Here is a 26,546-nt window from a genome sequence, read left to right as displayed (position 1 = left end):
GCTCAAGAGTTGCGGGGAACGAGGGCCGGTCGGGGTAGGGGGAGAGAGACCATGAACGGGAAATAAATCCCCGAACCCAGTATCCGAACCAACTCTCCTCGAGCCCTGGCGGATTATCGGCACTTTGCGCCGTGCCCTTTAATCGGCTGCCCGATCGCTTTGAGATCCCTGTGCCGATTATTTATCATTTTAATTCTGGAATCGCCCGCCAACCATGAGCTGGGGAACGGAGCTGTGGGTGAGTGAGAAACAGGAGAGGGTGGGAGGAAATAATAATTTAATAATAAAACCCCTTAAATTTCTCGGCTATTTAATGCAATATAACATTTTGGGGATCGATCCCCCCCCCCTCCCCTCTCTTAGCTCAAAATCGGCGACGGGAGGAGAGGCACTGGGGGGGGGGGAGGTCGATCTAATTGTTTGTGGATCAAACATTATCAATAATAACTTGTGGTTTTTAAAAAAAAATAATTTAACTGGTTTTATATCCTCAAATGCATTTTTATTTTGTGTGAATGGACGGGGCGGTGGATATATTAACGCGAGCTTTTTGATGCAAAACCCGGCAGGGGAGGGAATTGGAGGTTGTTTTAATTTTATTGTGTTTTTTAAAAAAAAATATTATTATGGTTAAAACCGTTTAAAAACCTGACGAGAGGCGAACCGACCGTCTTGAGCCAAGAGGAGATCAAATAAGCTGAATTGTTTGCGGTCCAACCTGACTGAATTGGAAATTGCAGCATCTCCTCTCCTCTCTCTCTCTGTGGTGGCTTAATTTTTTTTTGTCGTTTCTTTTTTCTTTTTTTTTAAAAAAATATAAAGAGAATTTATTGTCAAAAGGCCGAGGAAGGGAAATGGTGTGTTAAGCAAGAAGCAAGTCGTTGGGTGTTTGCATTCAGCACCTGACCATGGCAGACAAAGGTATTTTAATAGGCTGCAAGTTATTACTGTTCCTTCCCTCCTCCTCCTCTCTCTCCCTTGATAGTAATGTGGGTAAATCCTAAAGGAGAAATGCTGCCTCTCACGCCTTGGATACGCATGGCAATGCTTGGCTGTATTATCGAACCTATTCCTGCGTTTAGATTCTTCTAGAAACGGGGCTTTGCCAGAAATATTAGTTCCATTCAATATCCACCAGTGGAATCGAGGTGAACTAAATAAGGTGTGGTGGACCAGAGATCATCACCACCGAGAAATAGTGTTGGCCGAAGGGAGCTGCAACTGCTCTTCAAAGCTAGAAAATGACCTTGCTCATGCAAAATTTAGTTTTCCACCTGAGGACGCCGAATGATGTTTATGGTGCAAGTTTGGGACGTGATTCGTTTTTTTAAAAAAAAATAAATTGAAACCAAAGTTAAAGCCAGTTGGATTGAAATGGTTACTCGTAATTTGTAAGAAAATTGGGTTTTTAAACTGTGTAGAGAAGTTAGGGATATCGTATAATTAACTCTTTGAGGGAGATCAGAATTTGTCTTTGGGGTAAAAAAAAAGATTGCATTCTAGTGAATTTCAAGTGATTTAGTTAAGAATTTCAATTTCAATTATCACAGAATCAACAGCAGTAAATATTCTGGCCAGTGATTGGGTGTGATACTTCTGTGCAGTAGGGAAAGTTTTAAACATGAGCAAGTAAAACTACCTAACACATATCTATCTATATTCTGTATAGTCACTTGGTTTGTGACCTTTTTCCATCACATGTACCTGGTAACCCTTTAAAGTGGACATATTTACAGATGAATGATAATTGCTGTCAACCTCCTGGAAGCTGTTGTAAGCAGAACCTAACTAAATTGGAAACACAACCATGAACTTCACAACCATTGAGAATACAGTTCGCATTTTGTGAATGTCATTACAACGTCATTGACAAGGTCGCTATAATCTGCTCCTAGGCCATTTTGTTTCTATTTAGTGGTGTGGTATGGGTGATGGTGGCATGGCTGCATTTATTGCCCATCCCTAGTTGACCTGGTGCTATAACATCAATGACTCATAAGTGAACAAGTAGTTTGTAACAGTGATCTGAATGATACATTTGCCTTGACATTATTCCTGGGCATATTTTTTAATGCAGTCTCTTACTTTTGATTAGTTTATTCTCTTGTATCTGTCATTCAGAAGACTGACTGACTGCCTTTACTATTAATGTTATTATGATTTTAATGATTAAATTAGTTAACGGTTGTAATAGCATTGGAATAAATTGATCAAGAAATAGCCTACAGTTGAATCCATGATGATTTTATGACCTTTGGTATTTTATGATATATTACAGTAATATTAGTCGGTGTTTATATGCTTTTAATACTTCAATCATATCTACAGTCCACCATAGCAGTTCTTAAGGATTTTTAAAAAAGGGAACTATTTTATGTGGGGTGCTTTAGATTTTGAACCAGAAATTTCCCTGCATCTGCCAATCCGCTAACAGCACTTAACCCTAGGATTTACAACAATTAGACTGGGCAATTTTAAAGCCACCGATCAGCTTAAAAACAGCTAGCTCCATAGCTAAACAATGTATTGTTAAGTTAATGCCTCAATCATTTTTTAAATGATCTGCTTTATGGTCAGTAATGCTGCAGGAAATTGGCTAACTTGCATTTAGCATGCCCACCAAACAGGAAATGTTACATTTCTACATAGTATGCACCATATCAGTAAAGCAGGAGTAAATCGTGCCTGATCTGACATTTCCTCAGCACAACAAATGCTCTTCAAATTGCTCTTAGAATTTGCTTGTTTAGAGCACTCCCTCCCCACCTCGAACCAAAGTCTATTTAAGTGACCGTATCTTTGTCCTTTATAAGGGACAACTGAGTTAAACGTAACTCCACCTTAGCTTATAGCTTTTCTCAAAGCAGCCCCTTTAAGCCTGTTCATGAGGGGACATCGCAGATGCAAAATAAAATAAAAACAAAACATTGCAAATGCAGGAGATCTGAAATAAAACTGAAAGTGCTGGAAAAACTCAGAAGATCTGGCAATGTCTGTGGAGAGAGAAACAAAGTTAACATTTTGAGCCCAACATGACTGTTCTTTGGAGCCTGAAGTTGTTGGACTGCTGATACCTGAGACTTCTCCTCGAAAGACAATGCATGAATCCCACCTCTTGTGTTTCGCACACCCTGCATTGTTTTAAGATCATTGCAACCTTCTAAAAGGGCATGAATAAGACACCAGGCCCGAACCCAAGTTCCGAAGAAGAGTCATACTGGACTCAACATTAACTCTGTTTTTCCCTCCCCACAGATGCTGCCAAGCCTGCTGAGTTTTGCCAGCACTTTGTTTTTATCCCAGACGTAAATGTTTCCCTCGTTAAATAATACTGGGAGTGATATGGTAGACTCCTCCGATATACAGCAAGAAATATCATGAGAGATCAGCTCCTTCTATGAATAATCCCTGAAACAACATTTCAAAATAACATAAATTCGCCCGTGATGTTGAGAACTAAGCACTTATTATGTGATTCAAACTCCTTGACCAGATTGTATCCTTTCAGCTCACCCATCATCCATTGCTCTATTTTCAAGTAAATCAATAACCTAAATTATTATCTAATAAGACTAAAGCAGCCTTTAAATTTTAGGATTTTAAACACTTTATAATTCTAAATTACTGGGGGGGGTGCTAGATGGACAGTTGGTTACTGCTCTTTTTTCACCTCTGGAATTTGGGTTTTGATCCAACTTTCCATAACGGGATGAATTTTTAGTTTTTCTGATATTGTAAAGATTTTACTTGAAATGACTTTAGGGAGTTTTTGGCAGACGTAGGTCAATAATAGAAACGGCCAATGATCTTGTTCAAGTTGACACACTCATTCAGGGTGGTTGGTGTGAGACATGGGAAATTTAACATTGCTGCTTTTCTAAAATTGGGGCAGATTGGATGAGTTCCATTCCCTAGCACTGACATTTCTGTTTTGATACTAAGAATCTAAATGGCGTTGAGGAGCAAAGGGATTTGGGGTACAAATACGCATATCACTAAAAGTTGGGACACAGGTTAAACAGAGCATAAAAAGACCAAACTAAGCACTAGGGATCCTACCTCGAACCTTGGTTAGACCACACCAGGAATACACATTTCTGGTTTGCATTTTCTATAAATGATGTAAAGGTGTTGGAGAAGGCACAAAAAAGATTCAAAAGAATGATAACAGAACTGAGAGTTTATAACTATTGCGTTATATAAATGAATAGGCTGGGGCTCTTTGCCCTCGAAAAGAGAAAGCCAAGGCATGACCTGATAGAGGGTCTTTAAGGTAATGAAAGGGTTGAATAAAATTGGTGAAAATGTTTCCACTTGTTGGGGTGACCAAAATTAGAGATCATAAATGTAAGATAGTGATTAATAAATCCAGTAGGGAATTCAGGAGAAACTCTTTTACTTAGAAAATACTAACAATGTGGAACTTGCTACCACAGAGTCGTTGAGGAGAATAGCATTGATGCATTTAAAGATAAGTTAGATAAGCAAATGAGGGAGAAAGGAATAGAAAGGTATGCTGATGGGGTGGATGGAAACTTTGTGGAGCGTAAACAAGAGCATAGACCAATTGGTCCAAATGGCCTGATAGTAGTGTACAAAAACCTTGAACTTGCAGCTTTATTTTGCTGACTGTTTTTTTCCCCATTCATGTTGGACATGGTATTCAAGTAAGTTGTTGAACTCATAATACCAATTCTACTTTTCATTTGGGGAAGAAGGGAGAGACCTCATTTTGTCAGTAAACTCAGAACATTTATCAAATCTTGAACACTTAGTTTTAATAAGTAAGACACCCATTCATTCTTTGAATTTTAAAAGTACACTGTTAGACTGTGTAACTTTTAATGGATAATTATCTGAAGTATAATAATAGAATCCTTATCTGTAAACCAATATGAAAATGCAACAACTAGGTTTTCAGTCAGGATAACACTTGGTTAAGAAGCTAAAATTTATTTCAGCGTATATCAAACAGGAGCAGTGAAAGTAGTCTTCAGTTAAACTGAGCAAGAATGCATTATACAAATGCTATTAATGTTGAAGTTTACATTTTAAAGTCAAAGCTACGCAATTGCCTGTAAAGGAAAATAATAAATATCTCAAGTTTATTTTGTAAGTAACAGCCAGTGCTTGCTTTACTTTTGAAAAGTGTGAAATGGCTGATACAACAGTTGATATATTGTGAAATTATTATTTACATCTTTAAAAGAGACTAATTGACTCTTAACTTGCTGTGATTGCGAGTTGCTGCTTAGTGTTGAAGTGTGGATTGATTCTTGAAACAATTATTTCACACACACTTTCCTTCAGTGTAAACAAGCTTTTAATTGTCCACTGTGTATGTTTCTCATCTTGGATTAGATTAGATTTTGTTTAGTGGTTTGTTGTTGAAAATGCACCATAATGGAAAGGGAGTTGCTCCCTTAGATTAGGCCAGTGTTTTAAACTGAATTCTCAAGCTGCCATGGTGGGAATTGAACTCGTGTTCTCTAAATTATGAGCCCAGGCTTCAATATTATTCAGCCAGTAACCACGACCATCCCCATGTCTAATATTCACAAGCTGTGCCTAAATACCTCAACAAACGTAATCAACCTTTAACATCCTCATAGGCCATAGCATTGGGAAGATCCTTTATACATATTTGGCAATGTGAAAGTGAATCAGTTGTGTTTACTGTAGCTTTAGACTACAGACATACTTGAAACTATCCTGGTCTACTTAGCTTAGTTACTTACAATTTTACCAACTAAGCTATTAGAGGAACTAATTTTAATGTTTTTAGTGAGCTCTCTCAAAAATAAACGAGAGCTTTTGGAGCTTGAGAGCATGATTGGTCATTTAGTAAACTTGTTAAACCATATTTCTAACTAGGTAGGCAGCAGAATCATCTTGATGTGGCTTGAATTCCAAGAAAGGAGAAGGATGATATCTGTAATATACATCTGTTTGGTGCCTTTTTTAGACATGAGTTGACAGGAAGGAGTTGGTATGAATGATGTGCTGTGGTAACAATCTTAACTCTTTCAAGATTGAATGTTGTATGCAAATTCCAGGAAGCAAATTAGTTGAAGTCACCAATGAATTATTAAAAACCTTCTCATAATCCATAGGTTTCACATTTACCTAAGTTTATTAATTAAAAATGTACATAAGCACTGGAGGCTTGCAACATTCTAATGTTCTAAGATACCTATTGCAAAGTAATACACAGTTGCACTTTTTCTCCATTATAATAACTGTGATTGATGGAAAATGTGTTAATGAGACTGTAATTATCATGGATCCTTGAAAAAGTAGTTGGATTTTCTGGGAATAATAAATTATTTGTGTTTCACAGTGCAGTGATATCAGCCTTGCAATACTTTTTCAAATATAAATTTACAAATTTATAATTCTTTGGAGCAATGAAATAATTTTTTAAATTGCTGTTGACATTAGAATTGGATGGCATAGGATCATTGGGAATGAGATGGATAGTACTAGCTGGGTTACTGAATATTACACCAGAAATACACTTAACAGAATTGTTTTACGACCCCTGTTGCAGCAGTCTTAAAACCAGCTGAATATTCAAATTTATTTGAATTGTAAAACAGGATTGTAGAACCGCAGAAGTATATGTAGAAATATTTTAAGTGGATTTCATTGTTTCAGAGTATTGGTACTGCAGAAATTTTTCAAACTTCAGGTATAGAATTCTTAATGATTTGAGCTTAGCAAGGAAGTTATGGTAAACCTTTATAAATCATTCGTTAAACCACAGCTAGAGTACTGTGTCTAATTCTGGACATAGCCTTCATCACATCCTTCCTGAAGTAATATGGAAAGGGTACATAAGAGATCTACCAGAATGGTACTAGGGATGAGGGATTTTGGTTATCTAGAGAGGCTGAAGAAACTTGAATTATTTTCCTTAGAGCTGGGAAGGTTAAGTGGAGGTGTTCAAAATTACAAGGTGTTTTGATTGAGTAAATAATGAGAAACTGTTTCCAGTGACAGAAGGTGGGCAAACACAGATAATTGTCAAAAAGCTGGAGGATGGGGGAAAGGATTATCTGTAACACGCTGCCTGAAAGGGTGGTAGAAGCAGATTCAATAGTAACTTCCAAAAGGGAATTGGATAGTTATTTGAAAAGGAAACATTTGTAGGATTATGGGGAAAGAGCAGAGAAGTAAGACTAATTTGTTAGATTTGTCAAGGAGCTAGAAAGAGCCCATTTGTGTCTATACCAAGCTGTATGATGCAAATCAAGTAAAGATTCTGAGGAAAGCTTACAAAGAAATACCATAGGCTAACTGTTTTTCAAAATTCTTTGTAAAGTTCAATTGTGCTGAAGGTTTGACGTGGCAAATGTGATGTTTGCCCAGCTCCTTCAGTGATGGTGTGGTCTTTATTACCAAGTCACACCTTGCTGTCTTTCCCCCTGCTCCTAGCACCTTGTCCTCCTTTCAAGAACCAAATCTTGTTCCACATCTCATAGCTTCCTTTCAGAATTCCAATTGTCTTTCACACCCTGAAGCCTCTTCCCCCAAGATATTTTCTCATTCCTCCTCCCTCAGCCTCTACACTTAGTAATTTCATATTATTGGTGATTTCATTGTCTAAGTCAGCTCCACTTCATCTTTTGCTTTGAATTCATTGACTTCCTGACCTCTGAAACTTTCCTTATCAGCTTTCACAGTCACCCTTTGACCATGCGGCTTCTTTCTTCCTTTGGGCATCTATGACCATTTACTTGTATTTATACCGACCCGCATACCCCTCCCTTAATTCCATTTACTTCTGTGCCTATGCCTGGAAAAATTCTCCCACAAGTCATTTACAAATGCAGTTTCAACCTTTCAACTGTCTTTTCATTTGTCATAGTACTTCTACAGCCGACTAATTCAGCAAAAACTCCCATACGTCCACCCTTGTCCCCATCGAATCCTTAACTTCTTGTATCCTGTTATTTTCCTCTGGCGTTACTCCCTCACACACTCCAGTGCAAGGGATGCAGCCTTCAATTCAATGCACCTAGCGCAAAGTTGGTTTAACCAGACATTCCTGGATCACATGAACTGTTATCAGGTCTCATGGTCCTCTAAAAACCAACCACTACTTCCAGAATCATCCTGGAGAGCAAAGATAATTATAGCTCTATTTTCCATTATAAACTGTGCCCTTAAACCTTCCTAACACCCACCCCCCCCCCAACCCCCCAACCATCCCCTTTCTCCCTTTACCTCCCACATGAAGTGTGCAGAGCTTATGGACTTCTTTGTCACTTTAGTTAACACCATTCACTCAGCTGCCTCTATTGCATCCCTGCTTTCCCCATTCCCAGTCCTGAACCCTCATCTCTCCCTTTCTTGGTGAGCTCACTGAATGCTCTCGCCAAGCTCATCTTGTTGAAGACTCACCCCCAACCGCTGCCCCCCCGCCCCAGCAGCTGTTCCATTGCCCTCATTTCCACTGTTATGAAGTGGAGCTAGATTGGGTGAGTTGTATTGGTATTTGAGAGCATTAGGAATGAGTTAATGTTTAAGTTTGATTTGTATTCCTGTATTTGTGTGTTATGAAAGGCCAAATTGAGTTTTAGTTTCACTTTAAAAAGGTGCCTGCATTTCTAATGAGGTTTTTTATAACTGTTGCAGCTAAGATAAACAAACAAGGGTGGAAGAATTGGACTGTTGCCTAGCAACAGAGGGTCAGAGAGGCAGGTCCTTCCCACAGACACAGAAGAAGTAAAACTGCAGTTTGTTTTGGAAGCTGTTGGAGTTCAGCTGGTTTTGAAGATAGCTGCCAGGGAAGCAACCTGGAAGGGACAGATAGCCAGTCCCAAACTAAAGAAAAATCCAGGGGAGTGGAACAGGGGGAAAGGTCTTGTTAATTGAAGTTAAGTGCGAGGGGCAGAGAGAAAGGCTCCAAGCTTCAGATTTAAAGAGACAAAAGCTGCAGAAAGCAGCTTTAAAGCGAGAACAGCTTGCAAGAGGCAAGAAGGCCCAAAGAGACAACTGAAGGTCTGTAACTCTTTGCTATGGGCATGTGAAGCTGAAGTATATGTTAACACTGAGTTGGTGAGAGAGTATGTGTGTGGATGACAGATTGAATGCATGTGGTGACCCAAGGAAGAGGAACAACAGAAGGAGAGTTGTAAACCCTGGAGGTGAATCCTTGAGGAAGGTGTCTGAGAGAAAGCGTCGATTTGGAAGAGGTTTCCAAGGTGAGGCCATGGAGAGTGGAGATTGGAAACCCTTGAGTGAAGGACAGAATTCATTGAGACTGGTTGGCTCATGGTGTGACAAACGTCTAGGTTGGGGGGGAGTTGAGGAGAGATCCACAGCTTCGGGTTGAGGTGGCATTTGTCACTTGGTTTCAGAGTGTGGTGTGTCTGACCACAGGCTGCCTATCTGTTTACATGGACTGTGTATCTACTGTGAACATTAAAGTGTAAGATGGCTTTTGTAACTTGTGTTATCCTTACAAATCTGTAAAGATATGGTTGTGGGTAAAGGAGTATTGTAATATAGTTCATTTTTTCTTGTTGAATAAATATTTTGTTAAAAGTTCATAAGCTGACTCCAGTGACTCTGTTCAGTAGCCACTCTCCACATGTCTAAACAAACACATTAAAAGTTAGGATTTACCAAGCTGGGTTTCACCCTGGGATCAGGCTTGTCTGGGGTAATCTCAGCTGGAATCATAACACCACTAACTGCTGACCACATACTTCCCTTCTAGACATTTTGGAAGCTCATTCTCCTTGTTTACTGGTCCCCTCCCTTTCAAAACTGCTGTCATCACAACCCTGCTTAAAAAAAACAGACCTCCTTCCATGACTTCCTGTTTGAATCTCTCCAGTCTGGTTTCTGTGCCTGCTGTAGCACCAAAACCATTGTCCTCCTTTGAGCTGTGCAGCCTTTGGCATGGGCAACCACACCATTCTTATTCAAAGGCCCCCCTCCATTGCCCAGCTCTGAAGGACTGCCGGTGCTTGGTTCCTCTCTTACCTATTAAATCATATCCTGGAGCATCTCTAATAATGACTTCTCTTTCAGCACCTACACCGTGGCCTCCAAAGACCCCTCTTCTTCTACATGTACACACTGCCCCTCTCTGATATCATCTGCAGACATGTAGTCAGCTTCCACGTGCAAAATGATCACATCCAACTCTAGCTTTTCATTAACTGTCTCAATCTTTTCATTGCCTTTGTCATCATACTGCTTTTCTAACATCCAGTGTTGGATCACTTACAATTTCCTCCTGCTAAGCAGTAGAAGGATTGAAGCCAGCATCTTTGCTCATTACTCTCCCCCCACCCCAACAATTTCCATTGCCACAGATTCTGTCCACTTTGCTGGCCACTTCAGAACATGAGCTTTGCATGGAGGTTCTTGATCTTATTGCCTCTCCATCACAAAGGCAACCTGTTTTCACCTCTGTAACATCACCACTATCTTACCTCATTTGTTGCTCAAACCCTTATCCAGCTGCCATTGCTACCTCCAGACTCAACTATTCCAGTGCTTTCCTGCCAGATTCCCATCCTTCACTCATCGTAAACTTTAAGTCATCCAAAACTCTGCTGCCCATATTTCATTCTATATGATTTTCCACTCATCTATCATCTCTGGCCTTAGTGACTTACACTGGTTCCCAGTCTCCCCATGTTTCAAATTCTTTCACGATCTCACTCCTCCAGCCATACAAATCCTTTGCTCCTCTGACTCTTGTCTTGACTTTTCACCTTTCCACCATTAGGAATGATGCCTTCAGCCACCTAGATCACATCTGTGGAATTCTGTCTGCCCCTCTACCTTCCTTTTGGATCCATCTTAAAACCAAGCTTTTTGATCAAGTTTTTGGTTGACCCATCTAATATCTACTTCTCTGGCTCAGATTTTTTTCTTACACCTTTGTGAAACACCATGTTTTTCTCTCTTTTTTAAAGGCTCTATATAAATACAAGTTGTTTTATTCTCAACAGGTGGGACCTAGGTGGCTGCGGGCATGGTTGCTTATCATGGGGTTGGGGAGGCAGCAGGGTAGGCTATATGTACATGAGGTGAGAGTCAGAGGAATAAGAAAAAAGCTTGAAATTCAAGGCCAGTTAAATTTATGTTAGTTATTGGTAAACTTCTTGAGTCTAGAGTGAAATCACTTATTGCTTGGGAGGAATCTGAGCTAATCAGAGCCAGTCAGCATGGATTTCTAAAGGACTGATGATGCTTTACCAACCTAAAAGTTGTCTTTTGAAGAAATGAGTGCATAAATATGTGATTATTAGAGATGGAATTTTGTTATTGAGAATTAATTTTAGTGAAAAATTAATGTTTTTCCATTACTTTTGTTTAGGAATTTCACTTTGGCTTTTTGCATGTGTTTGGGATCAGCAATGTAAAGTTAAAAATGAAAATATTGTAAGAAAAACTTAAAGATTCTAAACAGGGAGGAAAATAGTGGGGGGGGGGGGGGGAGTAGAACCCACTGTTGGGCATATGCAGAAAAAGTCTAATTTGTGACCCTGTACTTGAGCGGTTATTAGAAATTTGAAAAAAAGTCTCATTAGCAAGATGGCATTTTTACCATAGTTTGATACAATTAATTGGCTTTCTATTTCTGAGGGCTGTTAAGCATCAACCATATTGGTTTAGGATTGAAGTCACCTATAGGCCAGATTTTTGTAAATTGAATTCAGAGACCCATGGTGGGATTAGAACTCGCATTCTCTCAATTTATTAACCTAGAAATATAAACACTATTGTACTGAGAGCTCTAAGCTGTTGGATTCTCTGCTGTCCAGTTTAAAAAATATTCTGGAGACTTGCAGATATATTTTATCCTAAGCATATTTGGGCAACCTTCCAATCCAGCACATCAAACTTGTGTATTAGCACAATAAACTAATATTACACAGAATCACAGGAGGCTATTTGGCCCATCGTGTCTGCGTCGGCTTATTGAATGAGCAATTCACTTCGTGCTATTATCCCGCCTTCTCCCCGTAACCCAGCATACTCCTCCTCTTCAGATTACAGTTTAATTCCCTTTTGGATGCTTCAGTTGAACCCACCTCTGCCACACTCTCAGGCAGTGATTTCCAATCCTTAACTATGATAGAACTGCCTTTTTCTGCAACTGCCTTAATCACTTGTGCTGGTGGAAAATGAAAATATCAACTGTTTAACACGCAAAAGGAGTGGATTGTGTTACACTGCCTGGTCTCTGCTTTTTAAGATGATTCATGCAAAGAATTAATAGTTTACAGAAACGGCTACAAACCTGGGAAAAACCTGTTGTGTGTAATGGGACAAAGCTGATTAAAAGGGCTGAGCTATTTTCTTCTTGCTCCTGTGCCATTTTGCTGTGTGCATAATTGCTTTAGTTGGGAGAGTGCACCAGTGTGATATTTTCTATTTTCCAGAGCAGTCATCATTAACCTTGGTCTGAAAGATTTTGAAGCTGCATGCTATCCTTTGTTTTCTATTGCAGACCTATGCCTGTGCAAAAACTGATTACACTGTCCAAACTTATTTGAGTTGGGACACTTGGGCAGACACTTTGTTCTAAGATTCTAAGGTAGATTTGAACTGGGACCTCAGAGGTCAAAGGACATCTTACTCACTGTGCTACAAAGACTCTCAAAGACTGCCATGTTTAAGCTTTAAATCTTGATAATAGCTCTGCCTTCTTGCTCTCTGGAATTGTTCAATTCTATGGCATTTTTATGACAATCCAGCACCAATTTTGTTTGTATTGTGTATTGATTCTCTCATGTACTCTGTGATAGAAATCATCTTTAATTTGTTTGATCCACAAGTGCAGCTCAAATAATATAAAGAAGCTTATTCTTAATTAACCCATTGGAGATTGCAGAGAAAGGCTCACATTTTCACTGAGTTATGTTTTTGTTCAGATGTTCATTATCACCACTATTATCAAGCAGTAACTAATTAAGGTGTTTAGACACAAATCACGTAAAATAATCCATAAAACCTGAGATGACTTTTAATTCAATAAAGCATATCTTTTTAACATATATACTGTGAAATTTATCTAACAGTTTTATTTATTTTTGGCTTTTCCGTTATTTTTCATTAATAGTTTAAATGCAGGCAGGTGATGACCAGTGTGTTCTGTATCATTGAATTTATGACATCTACACTAAATGATAACTTACTGTTATGTGATCACCATGGTTTAGTGGCAAAAAAAAATGCAGCAGAGAACCATTAATTAACATAGCATATGTATTTGAGTTTATGTAAATTCAGATCACTGAATTCATTCAGGAGTCAGTGAATTTGACCTGTTCAAATCCTGTACCTGTTTGCCTCATTGAGGATTTCAGATTTAATCTTTAGTGCAATGCGCTTCAATTTATTCATCTGGGTGTGTTACCAACTCAAATTTATTCTGCTTTGGCAAACTTACAAAGCTGGGTGTAGGTGTTGGAAGGTTTAAGAGAAAGTTGGAAAGTTTTAAAATAATTAACTTTTATTATAATTGAGATAATTTACGCTTTCTTACATTCTTGTCTCTCTTCCTTGCAGTCAGAAAACGATCTTAGCATGCAATGTTACTTTGCCTCATTCCTTCAAGAACTTGCTTGTTTTTCAATGTCCCCAACTTAATTGAGACTAGCACACATGCATTATATTTTACATGGTATAGTTTCCTTTTATAACAGACTTAACTTAAACAAGAGTAGACCATTCAGCTCTCTTGTCCACCATTTGGTTAGATCATGGCTGATCTGTATCTCAACTTCATATACCCACCTTTGCCCTCTTAATCAACATCACACCCATTTGGACTAAGTGTGCTCCTGATTTTAGTACCCTTCATGTGAACAAGTGCTTTCTGTCTTCATTTCCAAATGACCTCACTCTAATTTTAATAGTATGTTCCATTGTTCTTGATTTCTCTCCCAGGGGACATAGTTTCTCTGTGTCCCATTTGAATCATTTTAAACACCTTGATCAGATAACCCCTCAGTCTCATATCCTCAAGGGAGTACAAGGCAAGTTCATGCGACCTGTCCTCACAATTTAACCCTTTAAGCTGTGGTATCATTCTTGTGAATCTGCACTCTACCCCTTCCAATGTATTCTACTTGAGGTGTGGTGTCAAGAACTGAATGTAGTCTTCCAGGTGGGGTCTGACCAAGGCCAAGGGTGAACTGCCTCAGAAGATACACTTACAGTAAGGCAGTATATCTGGTGCATATTTCCTGTTTATTATTATCCTTTGTGTACATGCTATAATTACCTTTCTTTGAAGTGTACGTGTTTCTAGGACTGACCATCTCCCCTTTCCTCAAAGAACCTTGCTTGACCCCCTCTGCCCATGTAAGCTGCAGTCCGCATTTGCCTGGCGGATGTTCAACTGAACATCGCAATGAGGTGCATCACTGGAACCCTTATGCTGACCCCAACACCCTGGCTACCCATTCTGTCGCACATCACCCCCCCCCTCCCCAGCACTGATTCACTGCAAAGCAGCGACCCTCCATGGAGCGCAGTGAATCGAGGAGAACAAACACCTCTGCACTCACCAATGCCCCTCACCTATCGGGGATAAGGCAGGGCAAGTGGGACTAGGTGGAATGCTCTTTCAGAGAGCTAGTGCAGACTCAATGGGCTGAATAGCCTCTTTCTGCACTGTAAAGATACTGTGTATAACATAAAACATGATGAAGAAACAAAAGAATTCACCAGCAGTAGACAGTACTGTTGCCAGATAATACCTGCAGGCTATTAATTGACATCTTGATCAACTAGCATTTAATAAAATTTAGGCTTTACACAGTCTTGCACCCCAGAATAATATTTTGTGATTTACATGGTATAATTTTCCTGTCTGTATATAAGGCATATTCTCTAATTAATGTGACCAGTGCCATATAAGATTTGCTAGTTAGAATAAATGAGTGTAAACGATGAGTTTATGTGCACTGTGAACATAGTTGTTGCTTTTCTGCTCCAGTAGGATTCACTGAGTAGCAATCAGAAGCATGAATCATAGCTCCTTGAGTCAAGAGAGCTGAAGCCAATTAAAGTGCTCCAATTGTCGACCTCTGAGATTAGCTAACTCAGTGTAATCTGGGAATTGAACCTGCATCCTTAGGGAAGCCAGATCCTGTTTTTAAACATAATTGGTACCAAACCACACATGGAATGTTGGAAAGTGGTTCAAAATCTTAGAGCAGGCAACTTTATGATCAAAAAATTATGGTTTTCACTGTATTGTAGAATATTTTAAAGCACCTCCTTAGTACATCATGGATAAGTGATTGGGAAAACTTGACAAAGACTTGGCATATTTAGAATTAAAAACTTTTTAAATTTGGTGAAACATTAGTTTTCTTTGGAGTCTTGAATATTTTTCATAATCATAGGTGAAGCTTTAAGATTACAAGTAATTTGGAATATTTTCAGTTCAGATTTTTTTTGTCACTTCTAATGAAAGTGAAAACCATCAAATGAATTTCCCCTTTCTGATACGGTGGATCACTTCCCTGTTTATTGATTATAAAGATGTGCAGTTTGTCAAATAAATCTTCATCTTTGAAGAAAAAATTTAAAACAAATGGATCAGCCAAGATCAGATTCTATTTCATTTCATGTCAAGTTGGTCAGGGTAAGTGGTATGCTATTGCATTGAAGTGAGATACTATATCACAGTTGGTGTAAAAGCAGATGAAGTTCAGGATCCACATTAACTCAGGAATGGAATATTTGTGCTATTTGTTTCTTTTTAATAGTGTACTGTTTCTGTTCCATTGTCTTCAAGGAGGTCTCAATGGAACATTAAATCATTAGCAGCATGATGGACACCATATTAGTGTTTCAGAAGAGCTTACCATGCAGTATCACAGTGTAAATTTGATTATTGGTGCTGTAAGTTCCCATTCTCAACCATGCTGTTGGAGCCAACATGTAGTACCTACTCAAGTACTCTTAAAGAATTGCATCATTGGTAGGCACGTTATTCAGGAAAATTTTCCTAGAGTTGTTAATATTTGGCTAAAGACAAACGTCACTAGATGCAGTGTACTTTGTTCTCACTCCTTTGTTAATGCCAATCTTGCATTGGAGTAAAATAAAATACATCTGAGTTGTTATGTGCCGCTTAAATAGCACAAGATGACTCCTTCTGTGCAGATACTAAATACTGGTAATGCAGCCAGAATAAAAGCTTGTCATTGCAAGTTGTAGCCAAACAAGTGATAGAAGTAGTGTTTTTTTTGTATACGCATATACAACACATCTGGTAAACCTTAGGAACAAATACTGCTCATTATAATTATGTTTGAATGCCAAGAAATATAAAGCCATTGAGATGATGGTTTTAAAGAATGTACTCTGTGGCTACAGTAGAACAGTAGATCTAATTAGATTGTCCTGTTTCTTAGAAAAACTCAGTACTGAAACTAGTATCATTCAGAGCCATAACCAGTTGAAGAAAATTAGAATATAAATTTTAACACATTGCTATAAGCATAGCTTGAAAATTGTTGGTTGACATCTAATTTGGCAAGGATATACTGTTCCAAGTGAATGTGTAGTGAAAGTAGTAATAATTCAATAAAACAATTGTTTCAGTTTTTCTATAGTTTTGGGGGATAGATGTGACACTGGACCATACAAACTGTATTAAATTTCTCACCTGTCATTGTGCCTCAATAGGGCTCGGTGTTCCTGGATTATAGAGGAGGGAAATCAGCTGGGGTTTCCCAGTACTTGTTGTGTTTCCATGGTGGAAAGCCTACGCACATTGCCTATGAGAAATTGTCAGGTACCAGAGGATTGCAGGCTCTCGCTTAACTATATCCTAGAATGACTTAAGAATTTTACAGTAGTAAATTATAATAAATATGAACTCAGCTAAAAAGAAGAGCACACATTTTGAAGGATAATTAATTAAGTAAATTGTTAATTTTATTAAACTCAGGATTTTGAAATTTGATTGGAAATCAGTATTAAGTTGGTCTGGCGGTTTCTGAAACTCTACATTGTAGCCTAGGAGTGTGTAGATTTTCTTTGCCACAACTGAGCTGTTGTTTCAAATTTATACCAGTTCATTAGTAATTATTTTCTAGCAGGGAATCCAGTGATGTGAGAAAATCTCTCAAACTCTACATGTTAGGTACACTGTAGAAAATAAAAGTGGTACATTTTCTGAAAATATTGTTGATTGATTGTTTATGAAAAGGGGAAATGAAGCAGAAGTATAATCTTTATGATGCAGAAAACACAGAAGTGAAATAATTGTTGGTCATGTGTCAAATACGAGTTCTGAATCATCAACAGAAAAGGAAATGAAAAACTGGTGTTCAAAATATTAATATTTAAGAATTATCTTAAATAGGAGTTGTTCTGAAATTAATGGACATTTAAAAGTTCAAGAACTCTGGTTTTGAGCAATTAGTTGTATTGATGTTTGTTGAATCATTAATTTTATTTTTTTGTCAAACTGAAATTGATTGGAACATAAAATCTGACATTTCCAGAAGTGTGTTTTATCTAAACTATTCAGAATTAGTTTATAATAGTATTTGTTGAGATGTTTTTGGTTGCATTCTTCAAAAATGCATCCACCAAATATTGTTTCTGTGCATGAATCACAAGCCGCTTTATAACCAAAGCTTCTTTTATTGTTCATGCACATTAGACAATATCTTTGTGGAATTAATATATTGAAAATGAACACACTTCCATTTCTTACACAAACATTAAGTATATTATACATATAAAACACAAGATTATTTTGATTGAATTGAATTATACATTTCACGTTGTATTAAACCTATTTCTCAGTTGACTTGTCCCATATCCGCACCCATTTTTTCATACCACTTTCACCCACTACCACAATTGGAAAAAGAAAAAAGATCAGAGCCCCATAGCCAAGACAGGAAATGTCTGTTAGAAATTCATTTACAACCCCTCAAAGGCACTTGCGCCAGTCCAAAGATCTCTCAACCCATTGGCTCTGTTAAAAGATTTACCTTCTGATGTCATTATTTTAAAGTTTTCTAAAAATTTGTTGACCAGCTGAAAGCTGGCAGTTCTCAATACGACCTCCAAATTTTTATTACATGTGTTGATCACCCCATGAGAAAAATAAAACTTGATGCATATCCAATCTCCCTACCTTCTTACTTAAATTTAATGGATGGTTTCTAGCTTTACTTAGCTACATCACCTCCAACAGACTATCCATTTGTATGTTGTTTTCAATGATTTTGAAGAGCTGAATCAGATCCTGTCCCAAGTGTGTGCCTCTCTAGCTATCCAAACTCAAGGCATGAAGCCTTTCTCTACAGCTCAATGCAGTTAAACGAGGGATCGTCTGTACTTTATCTGGAGCCAAAATGATCATCTTGGGGTGGAAGTGATCAAAAAGGTGCAGGAAACTTCAAATAAGATGTTTCCCCAGTTTTACGTTGCCTTATAATGGCCTTAGTTTTATTCTAAATAATCCTGTCAGTAAAGCCCAGCACTTTGTTCACTTTGGCTGCAGCAACCAGATGCTGAGCTTGAACCTTTGAGGAGAGGTCGTTGACCATTTTCAGATCCCTCCCTTTTGCTGTCACCTTCATTATAAATATGTTCATGTGATATTTACCTGAATTCTGTGTATCCACATGCTGAACTGCACGTTTATCAATATTGCAAGGTATTTGCTAATCTTGGGCTGACTTCCTCAATCTTATCAAAACCAGTTGTAATCTATTTCCATCTTTTAAGATCCTGCCTCCATGGCACAAATTAGTATCATCCGTATAATACTATGTCCTGCCCCAGATAATTAGTAATTGAAGAGGACCCAGCAAAGAACCCTGGAGCACCCAACTTATGATAAAAGCAAAAAACTGCGGATGCTAGAAATCCAAAACAAAAATAAAAATACCTGGAAAAACTCAGCAGGTCTGGCAGCATCTGCAGAGAGGAACACAGTTAACGTTTCGAGTCCGTATGACTCTTCAACAGGAGTAAGTAAAAATAGAAAAGAGGTGACATGTAAGCTGGTTTAAGGGGGGGCAGTGGGACAGGTAGAGCTGCATAGAGGGCCAGTGATAGGTGGAGATAGACAAAAGGACAAAGAGGTGTTGAAGGTGGTGATATTATTTAAGGTATGTGCTAATTAAGGGTAGAAAGCAGGACAAGCAAGGTACAGATAGCCCTAGTGGGGGTGGGGTGGGGTGAAGGGAAGGGATCGAAATAGGCTAAAAGGTAAAGATAAAACAATGAATGGAAATACATTTAAAAATAATGGAAATAGGTGGGAAAAGAAAAATCTATATAAATTATTGGAAAAAAAGGGGGGGGATAGGAAAGGGGGTGGGGATAGAGGAGAGAGTTCATGATCTAAAATTGTTGAACTCAATATTCAGTCCGGAAGGCTGTAAAATGCCTTGTCGGAAGATGAGGTGCTGTTCCTCCAGTTTGCGTTGAGCTTCACTGGAACAATGCAGCAGGCCAAGGACGGACATGTGGGCATGAGAGCAGGGTGGAGTGTTGAAGTGGCAAGCGACAGGGAAGTCTGGGTCATGCTTGCGGACAGACCGAAGGTGTTCCGCAAAGTGGTCACCCAGTCTGCGTTTGGTCTCTCCAATGTAGAGGAAACTGCATTGGGAGCAACAAATGCAGTCGACTAAATTGAGGGAAGTGTAAGTGAAATGCTGCTTCACTGTCAGCTGTGGCTCAGTTTATAGCAACCTCACCTTTGAATCAGAGGGTTGTGGGTTCATGTCCCACTCCCGGAAACCAAGAACTGTGATTGTACTTGAAAGAGTTGCAATCTGTGACTGTTGATAACTCGAAAGAGTTGAAAGGAGTGTTTGGGCCCTTAGACGGTGAGGAGAAGGGAAGTAAAGGGGCAGGTGTTCTGTGGTTGCATGGGAAAGTGCCTTGGGAGGGGGTTGAGGTGTAGGGGGTGATGGAGGCGTGGACCAGGGTGTTCCGGAGGGAACGATCCCTGTGGAATGCCGCCAGGGGGGTAAAAGGAAGGTGTGTTTGGTGGTAGCATCATGCTGGAGTTGGCGGAAATGGCTGAGAATGATCCTTTGAATGTGGAGGCTGGTGGGGTGATAAGTGAGGACAAGGGGAACCCTATCATGGTTCTGGGAGGGAGAGGAAGGTGTGAGGGCGGATGCGCGGGAGATGGGCCGGACACGGTTGAGGGCCCTGTCAACCACCATGAGTGGAAAACCTAGGTTAAGAAAGAAGGAGGACATGTCAGATGAACTGTTTTTGAAAGTGGCATCATCAGAACAGATGCGACGGAGGCGAAGGAACTGAGAGAATGGGTTGGAGTCCTTACAGGAAGCGGGATGTGAGGAACTGTAGTCGAGGTGGCTGTGGGAGTCTGTAGGCTTGTAATGGATATTGGTGGACAGTCTATCACCAGAAATTGAGACAAAGGTCAAGGAAGGGAAGGGAAGTGTCAGAGATGGACCATGTGAAAATGATGGAGGGGTGGAAATTGGAAGCAAAATTAATAAATTTTTCCAGGTCCAGATGAGAGCATGAAGCAGCACCGAAGTAATCATCGATGTACCGGAGAAAGAGTTGTGGGAGGGGCCTGGAGTAGGACTGGAACAAGGAATGTTCCGCATACCCCATAAAGAGACAGGCATAGCTGGGGCCCATGCGGGTACCCATAGCCACACCTTTTATTTGGAGGAAGTGAGAGGAGTTTAGGGAGAAATTGTTCAGTGTGAGAACAGGTTCAGCCAGACGGAGGAGAGTAGTGGTGGATGGGGATTGTATGGGCCTCTGTTCGAGGAAGAAGCGGAGAGCCATCAGACTATCCTGGTGGGGGATGGAGGTGTAGAGGGATTGGACGTCCATGGTGAAGAGGAGGCGGTTGGGGCCAGGGAACTGGAAATTGTTGATATGATGTAGAGTGTCAGAGGAATCATGGATGTAGGTGGGAAGGGACTGGACAAGGGGAGAGAGAATGGAGTCAAGATAGCAAGAAACGAGTTCTGTGGGGCAGGAACAGGCTCGGTCTGCCGGGACAGTCCTGTTTGTGGATTTTGGGTAGGAGGTAGAAGCGGGCCGTCTGCAGTTGTGAGACTATGAGGTTGGAAGCTGTGGAAGGAAGATCTCCAGAGGAGATGAGGTCAGTAACAGTCCTGGAATCAATGGCTTGATGTTCAGTGGTGGGGTCATGGTCCAGGGGGAGGTAGGAGGAAGTGTCTGCGAGTTGACGCTCAGCCTCTGCAAGGTAGAGGTCAGTGCGCCATGATTCTTCTTTAATGGCCCCCCCCCACTTTACCACCAACTGGTAGATGTTTACTTGATCTCTCTGATCTATTGTTGTAGTGACTTCAAAGGATCAGGTTTACCAAACTTGACTTCTGTTTACTGAAGTTGTGTTGACCATCTGCTGTCAAACCCAAAGATTCTTAGTGACGATTAACATCATTGCAAATTGTGCTTTCCGTTAATTTTCCCACCAGGAAGGTTAAACTCAACAGTCCATAGTGTCCAGGTTGTGATTTTAATCATTTTTCAAATAAGTGCATTGTGCACTTTTCTTCCATTATTTGACTCCTTTGGATTTTATTAAATTGTTGAAAACATTCATCATTAATTTCAGCCATTTCCTTCAGTACATTAGGATAAATTAAGTCTGATGCTTTTTTCTATTTGAGTAGCTTTTAATTTTGTGTGCACCATGTCCCCCAGTGCTAAGCACCTTATCTGAGTTCTAGCTTTAATACCAAAAAAATGCAGGCCCAGCTCAGATTTAAACTGTTGGAAATTTTAGAAATTGTGTCAATCTCCATAGAGACTGATAACCTTTGAAAAGAATTTTGAACTTCCAGTTAATAGTTGAAGGGATGGTACAAGAAGATTCCACACCGTAAGACTTCTAGTGTAACAAAATACTAAAGGCACTATTAACTAAACACTATATTTGTAGGCAGCTTATAGTTTAAACTACAAAACAGAACAGTCCCCTTTTTTTCTATTAGCACAGTGGAAAACATAATTCACAGATATACCTTACACTGTACTTTTTAAGTAGACATTCAATTCTCCCAGAACCAGTCCAAGGGGATTCTTAGCTCCCGAAGGCTTACTTCTGATCTTTTCCTTTCCCAACCTGGAAAATTTAAACCCCAGAGCTGCCTTTCACAATGCAATTTTTCCTGGAAACTTCTCCCTTTAACTAAAGCTAGGTGAATCTTCCAGCCTGGCTTTAATTCTTCATGAATTTGGTCTTTCTAATCCAAGTGCGAGCTCCCACTCGCAATCCTGTGTGGTGACCCACAGCGTTTTGCTGCCCATAGCTGCTCTCCTCCTGAATCCTGGCAGACTCACTTTGTCTGAGTTTTCAGGGATATCTTACAGACCCTTCCCCTCTCAAATCCATCTCCATGGTAACATGAATCACATGTACCTTGTATCCAAGTAGAAAATCTGATTAGCAATCCATGAGAGTCCAACTCTCTATCTTGAAACTACATGGACTGCTTAAAACAGAAGTGTTTACCATCTGACATTCTGAAGTTTTCTGGGGTTTTGGAGACTCCCAGTCAATTCACTGTTAGCACGCAGGCTGCTGCTGTTGTCTCCAAGTGTAAACACCTTGCATCTTCTCCCAGTAAAACAATCTGAGCCCCCTTTAATCTCTAATAATTAAACCACCCTGGCCTACTGTCATGCAGACTTCAGAACAGATTATATACCCCCACTTCAGTTTACCTTAAAGACACAGTCCCAAAATATAACAATTTTATAAACCCCATAAATTTTTTATTTTACATTGTTATAATTAACGTTTCCTTTGTCTTTCCCTTTTCCCTCTTTCAATGCAACCTTCCTTCTCACTTTGTATCTCCTTCTGTACCTGACTAGATGTTAAATTCATCCATTCTAATTTGCACTTCGGCCTCAGTTCTTGTACTGTTTATTTCCCCTACCTTCAATCTGAGATGTTAAGGAGATGCACCTTTGCTTCCCCTGTGCACTGAGACCCCCGATGCCTTATTTTCCTTGCTACAACGTCATCAGCTCTTAATTTTAGCAACTTGCCACGTAAAAAATTTCGAAACTTGATTGTGCAAGTTTAACAGCAGGCACCATTAGATGCCTTGCTACATCCAATTCCGGCTAATATTTTAAACTGTGTTCAGGATTGCACCACAGTTGACAGGTGACCTAAAGGTGGTGGACCACCTTGCTGATTTGGATCATGCTATCATAATACAGTGTTAAAAATGTGGAAATGAAATAAGCAAATGAAAAATGACACAGTTTCAAGATGCTCAGTTACAGGAATTGAGAGACTACCTGGTTGTGGTTAATAGGAGAGGGAGCTGGGTGAAAATTAATGTAACACACTAAAGAACAAGGACATACTGTTACAATCCAGTTAGGGGCCAGTAACTTTTTGTTTAGAATAGACCAAGCTTGAAATCCCAGTTACCCACTAGGAGGAGAAAGCCACCGGATTCCACGGTTATAAACAAACAATAAACTTACTTTTCTGACTTTGTATAGTATAGAATTTATTATATCTATGTTATACTTTAACATTCAGAATTAGCATGAGGTAAATCTGAATTAACAGGCAAACTCTGGTTAAACACACCAAACTGCATGTAAAATGGCAGATGTGACCAAGACAGATCCCACAGATTTCTCAGCAACGTCAATGACCACTGAGAGTCAGAGTCTCGTTAAAACTCCATCTCCCTTATGAGGGATTTCAGTTCCTCACTTTCAAAGATCTAGTCTCTAAATTCCCTCAAAATCTGCTCTGACTTGGACTGCCTCAACAACAGCTCACCTCCCAATGGTTCAACCTCCTGAGACTGTGTTCCACAGGATTCACAAAGCTGCACTCTCACCTCTAAGTACCTGCACAATTCCAGCTGTTTCACAAACCCTTAGCTTTACTAAGCTGGCACTGCCCCTGGGTTTCTCTGAATTCCAGTCTCTCGGTTGCTCTGAGCTATAAAAGGTTTTCAGAGCTTCTCTCAGCCCTAACTGTCTCCGGCACAGAACCAGCGACCTTCTGCTCCCCTCTCGGCTCCCCAGGACTTTTCCTGAGCCCTAATTGCACCAACCAGCTCCCAGTGCTTCTCTGTGAGCTGCAAACCACACAAGCTCCAAACTGCAATCCTCAGCTGCACCATTGGCTCCCAGGGCTTTTTTGAGCCCAAACTGCCTGAACCCTGCCAACAGCAGCATCTTTTAGATATCCAGCCTCTTCCCCTGCTGTAGAACACTCATAAATTGAAACTAGAAAGCCTTCTTAAGCTTGACCCATCTCTCTGACTACGTAGCCTTTCAAGGTTCGCTGAATGCCTTTAAACTAATTTAACTCTAAACTCCCAAACAAAACATCTTTTTGACTGTACTTTGCAAGCAGTATAGACATCATATCTCCAGTTAAGTAAGCCCATCTGATTTTTTTAGGATCTTGCCTTTCTAGCTGTTAACCCCTTAAGTCAACATGGCCCCAACCTTAAGTGTAATAGACTCCAAGCTGCTTTAGTTGTATTTATCTCAAATTCTATTGTTAAACTTTAATCTTCCCAGAACTAAATATTACCTCTAAAATATTAATATGAACCATGAACTAGATATTTGTAACAACATTCAAAACTGGTCAAGTTATATGGAGGAGAATTATGATGATCCTAGACCAGACCCGCAGGTTTTTGGTAAGATCTGTTTGGGGACCAATAACGTTTTTAAATTCGACAAAGTTTGAGATTCAAGACACTTGCTAAGTAAATAAAGCCACAAGATTCCATCGGTTTTGAACAAAGAAAATATAATTTACTATACAAGATCAGAAAAATAAAACAATTTACAATATCTATGTTATACTCTAACATTCGGGGTTAATATGAGGTACGTGTAAATTAACAGGCAAACTGTTGTCGAGCAAGCCACACTAATAAGTAGCAGATGTGGTCAAGACAGATCACATGGATTTCTCAGCAACTCACCCAGACGTCAGTAAACACTGAAGCAACCAACTTTGTTGAAACTCTTGTCTCCCTCATGAGGGACTTCAAACTTTTTGCTTTCGAAGATCAAGCCTCTGTATTCCATCAAAGCTGCTCCAACCCAGAATGCCTCTACACACCTCCCAAGGTTTCAATCTCGACTCCCGAGACTCCATTCCCTTGGATTTCTGAGTTTGCACTCCAGCTTTTAATTACTGGCACAATTTCAGCTCTTTAATAGCTGGCTAGCTTCAATGAGCTGGCATGCCCCTGGATTTCACTAAGCTCCAATCTCCCCAGCTACTCCAAGCTCCTAGGGCTTCTTGTGACCCCTAACCCTTTCCAGCACGGAACCAGTGACTTTCTGCCAATTTCTCAGTTCCCCAGGACTTCTCCTAAGCCCTAACTGTACGTTGGTTAGCTCAGTTGGCTGGTCGGTTGGTTTGTGATGCAGAGTGACGTCAACATCGCGGGTTGAATTCCCGTACCGGCTGAGGTCATCAATGAAGGCCCCGCTTTCTCAACCTCGCCCCTCACCTGAGGTGTGGTGACCCTCCGTTTAAACTTGCCACCAGTCGCCTCTCTCTAATGAGAGAGCACCCTATGGTCCTCTAGGACTATGGCGACTTTCACTTTCATCAACTGCATGGAGCTATCAAACGGCTCCTGGGGCTTCTCCTGAGCCCTAACTACACAAGCCAGCTAATAGCAATACTTTTGCCTGGAGCCTGCTAACAGAAGCACCTTTTTGGTATGGCTTTTTTCTCTGTAGAACGCTCACTCCCCCAGCAAACATACAGATAAATTGAAACCCAAGAACTTTCTTAAGCTTCACTCAAACCTCCATGATGACATAGCCTTACAGGGCTCACTTGCTTAATTAATTATAGCTTTAACGCTAAAAACAACTCCCTGGGCTGCATTTCTTTGCAAGTAGTGGACACACCTCGTATCCAATTGTCCAGCTAAGTTAGCCCACCTGCTGTTTTATGATAGACTCATAGACGTTTACAGCACAGAAGGAGGCCATTCGGCCCATCGTGTCCACACCCGTCAGCAAAGATCTGATTACATTAATCCCATTTTCCAGTGCTTGGCCCATAGCCCTGGAGGCTTAAAGGTTACAAGATTTTCTGACTCAACCACCCTTTTAGGCAGAGAGTTCCAGTCTCTCACCACCCTCTGGGTGAAAGAATTTCTCCTCAACTTCCCTCTTAGCCTTCTACCTCTTACCTTAAATCAATGCCCCCTGGTTATTGACCCCTCTATGAATGAAAAAAGTGTCTTCCTATCCACCCTATCTATGCCCCTCATAACTTTATACACCTCTATCAGGTCTCCTCTCAACCTTTGCTGCTCCAAGGAAAACAACCCCAGCCTACCCAACCTTTTCTCATTGCTCAGACCCTCCAGCCCAGGCAGCATCTTGGTAAATCTCCTCTGCACCCTCTCCAGTGCAACCACATCTTTCCTATCATGTGGTGACCAGAACTGCATGCAGTACTCCAGTTGTGGCCTAACCTGCATTTTATACAGTTTCAGCATAACCTCCCTGCTCTTGCTTTTATTAGC

The 26,546-nt window shown here is 40.0% G+C and overlaps 1 protein-coding gene across 4 annotated transcripts in view; it reads left to right on the top strand.

Moving 5' to 3' along the window:
* Positions 1-26,546, top strand: part of fnbp1b (formin binding protein 1b) — a 275,894-nt gene continuing 249,348 nt past the window's right edge. For all 4 annotated transcript variants that reach the window (XM_078550045.1, XM_078550041.1, XM_078550043.1 and 1 more), the window contains exon 1: positions 1-238. In XM_078550045.1, the coding sequence (XP_078406171.1) occupies positions 215-238 (24 nt within the window). In that variant the 5' untranslated portion in view covers positions 1-214. The remainder of the gene's footprint in view (positions 239-26,546) is intronic.

This window comes from Cetorhinus maximus, chromosome 10 (genome assembly GCF_964194155.1).
Source record: "Cetorhinus maximus chromosome 10, sCetMax3.hap1.1, whole genome shotgun sequence".
Classification (NCBI taxonomy): Eukaryota; Metazoa; Chordata; class Chondrichthyes; order Lamniformes; family Cetorhinidae; genus Cetorhinus; species Cetorhinus maximus.
The sequence above is the reverse complement of the archived record's forward strand: the minus strand, read 5'-3'. Positions and strand labels throughout refer to the sequence as shown.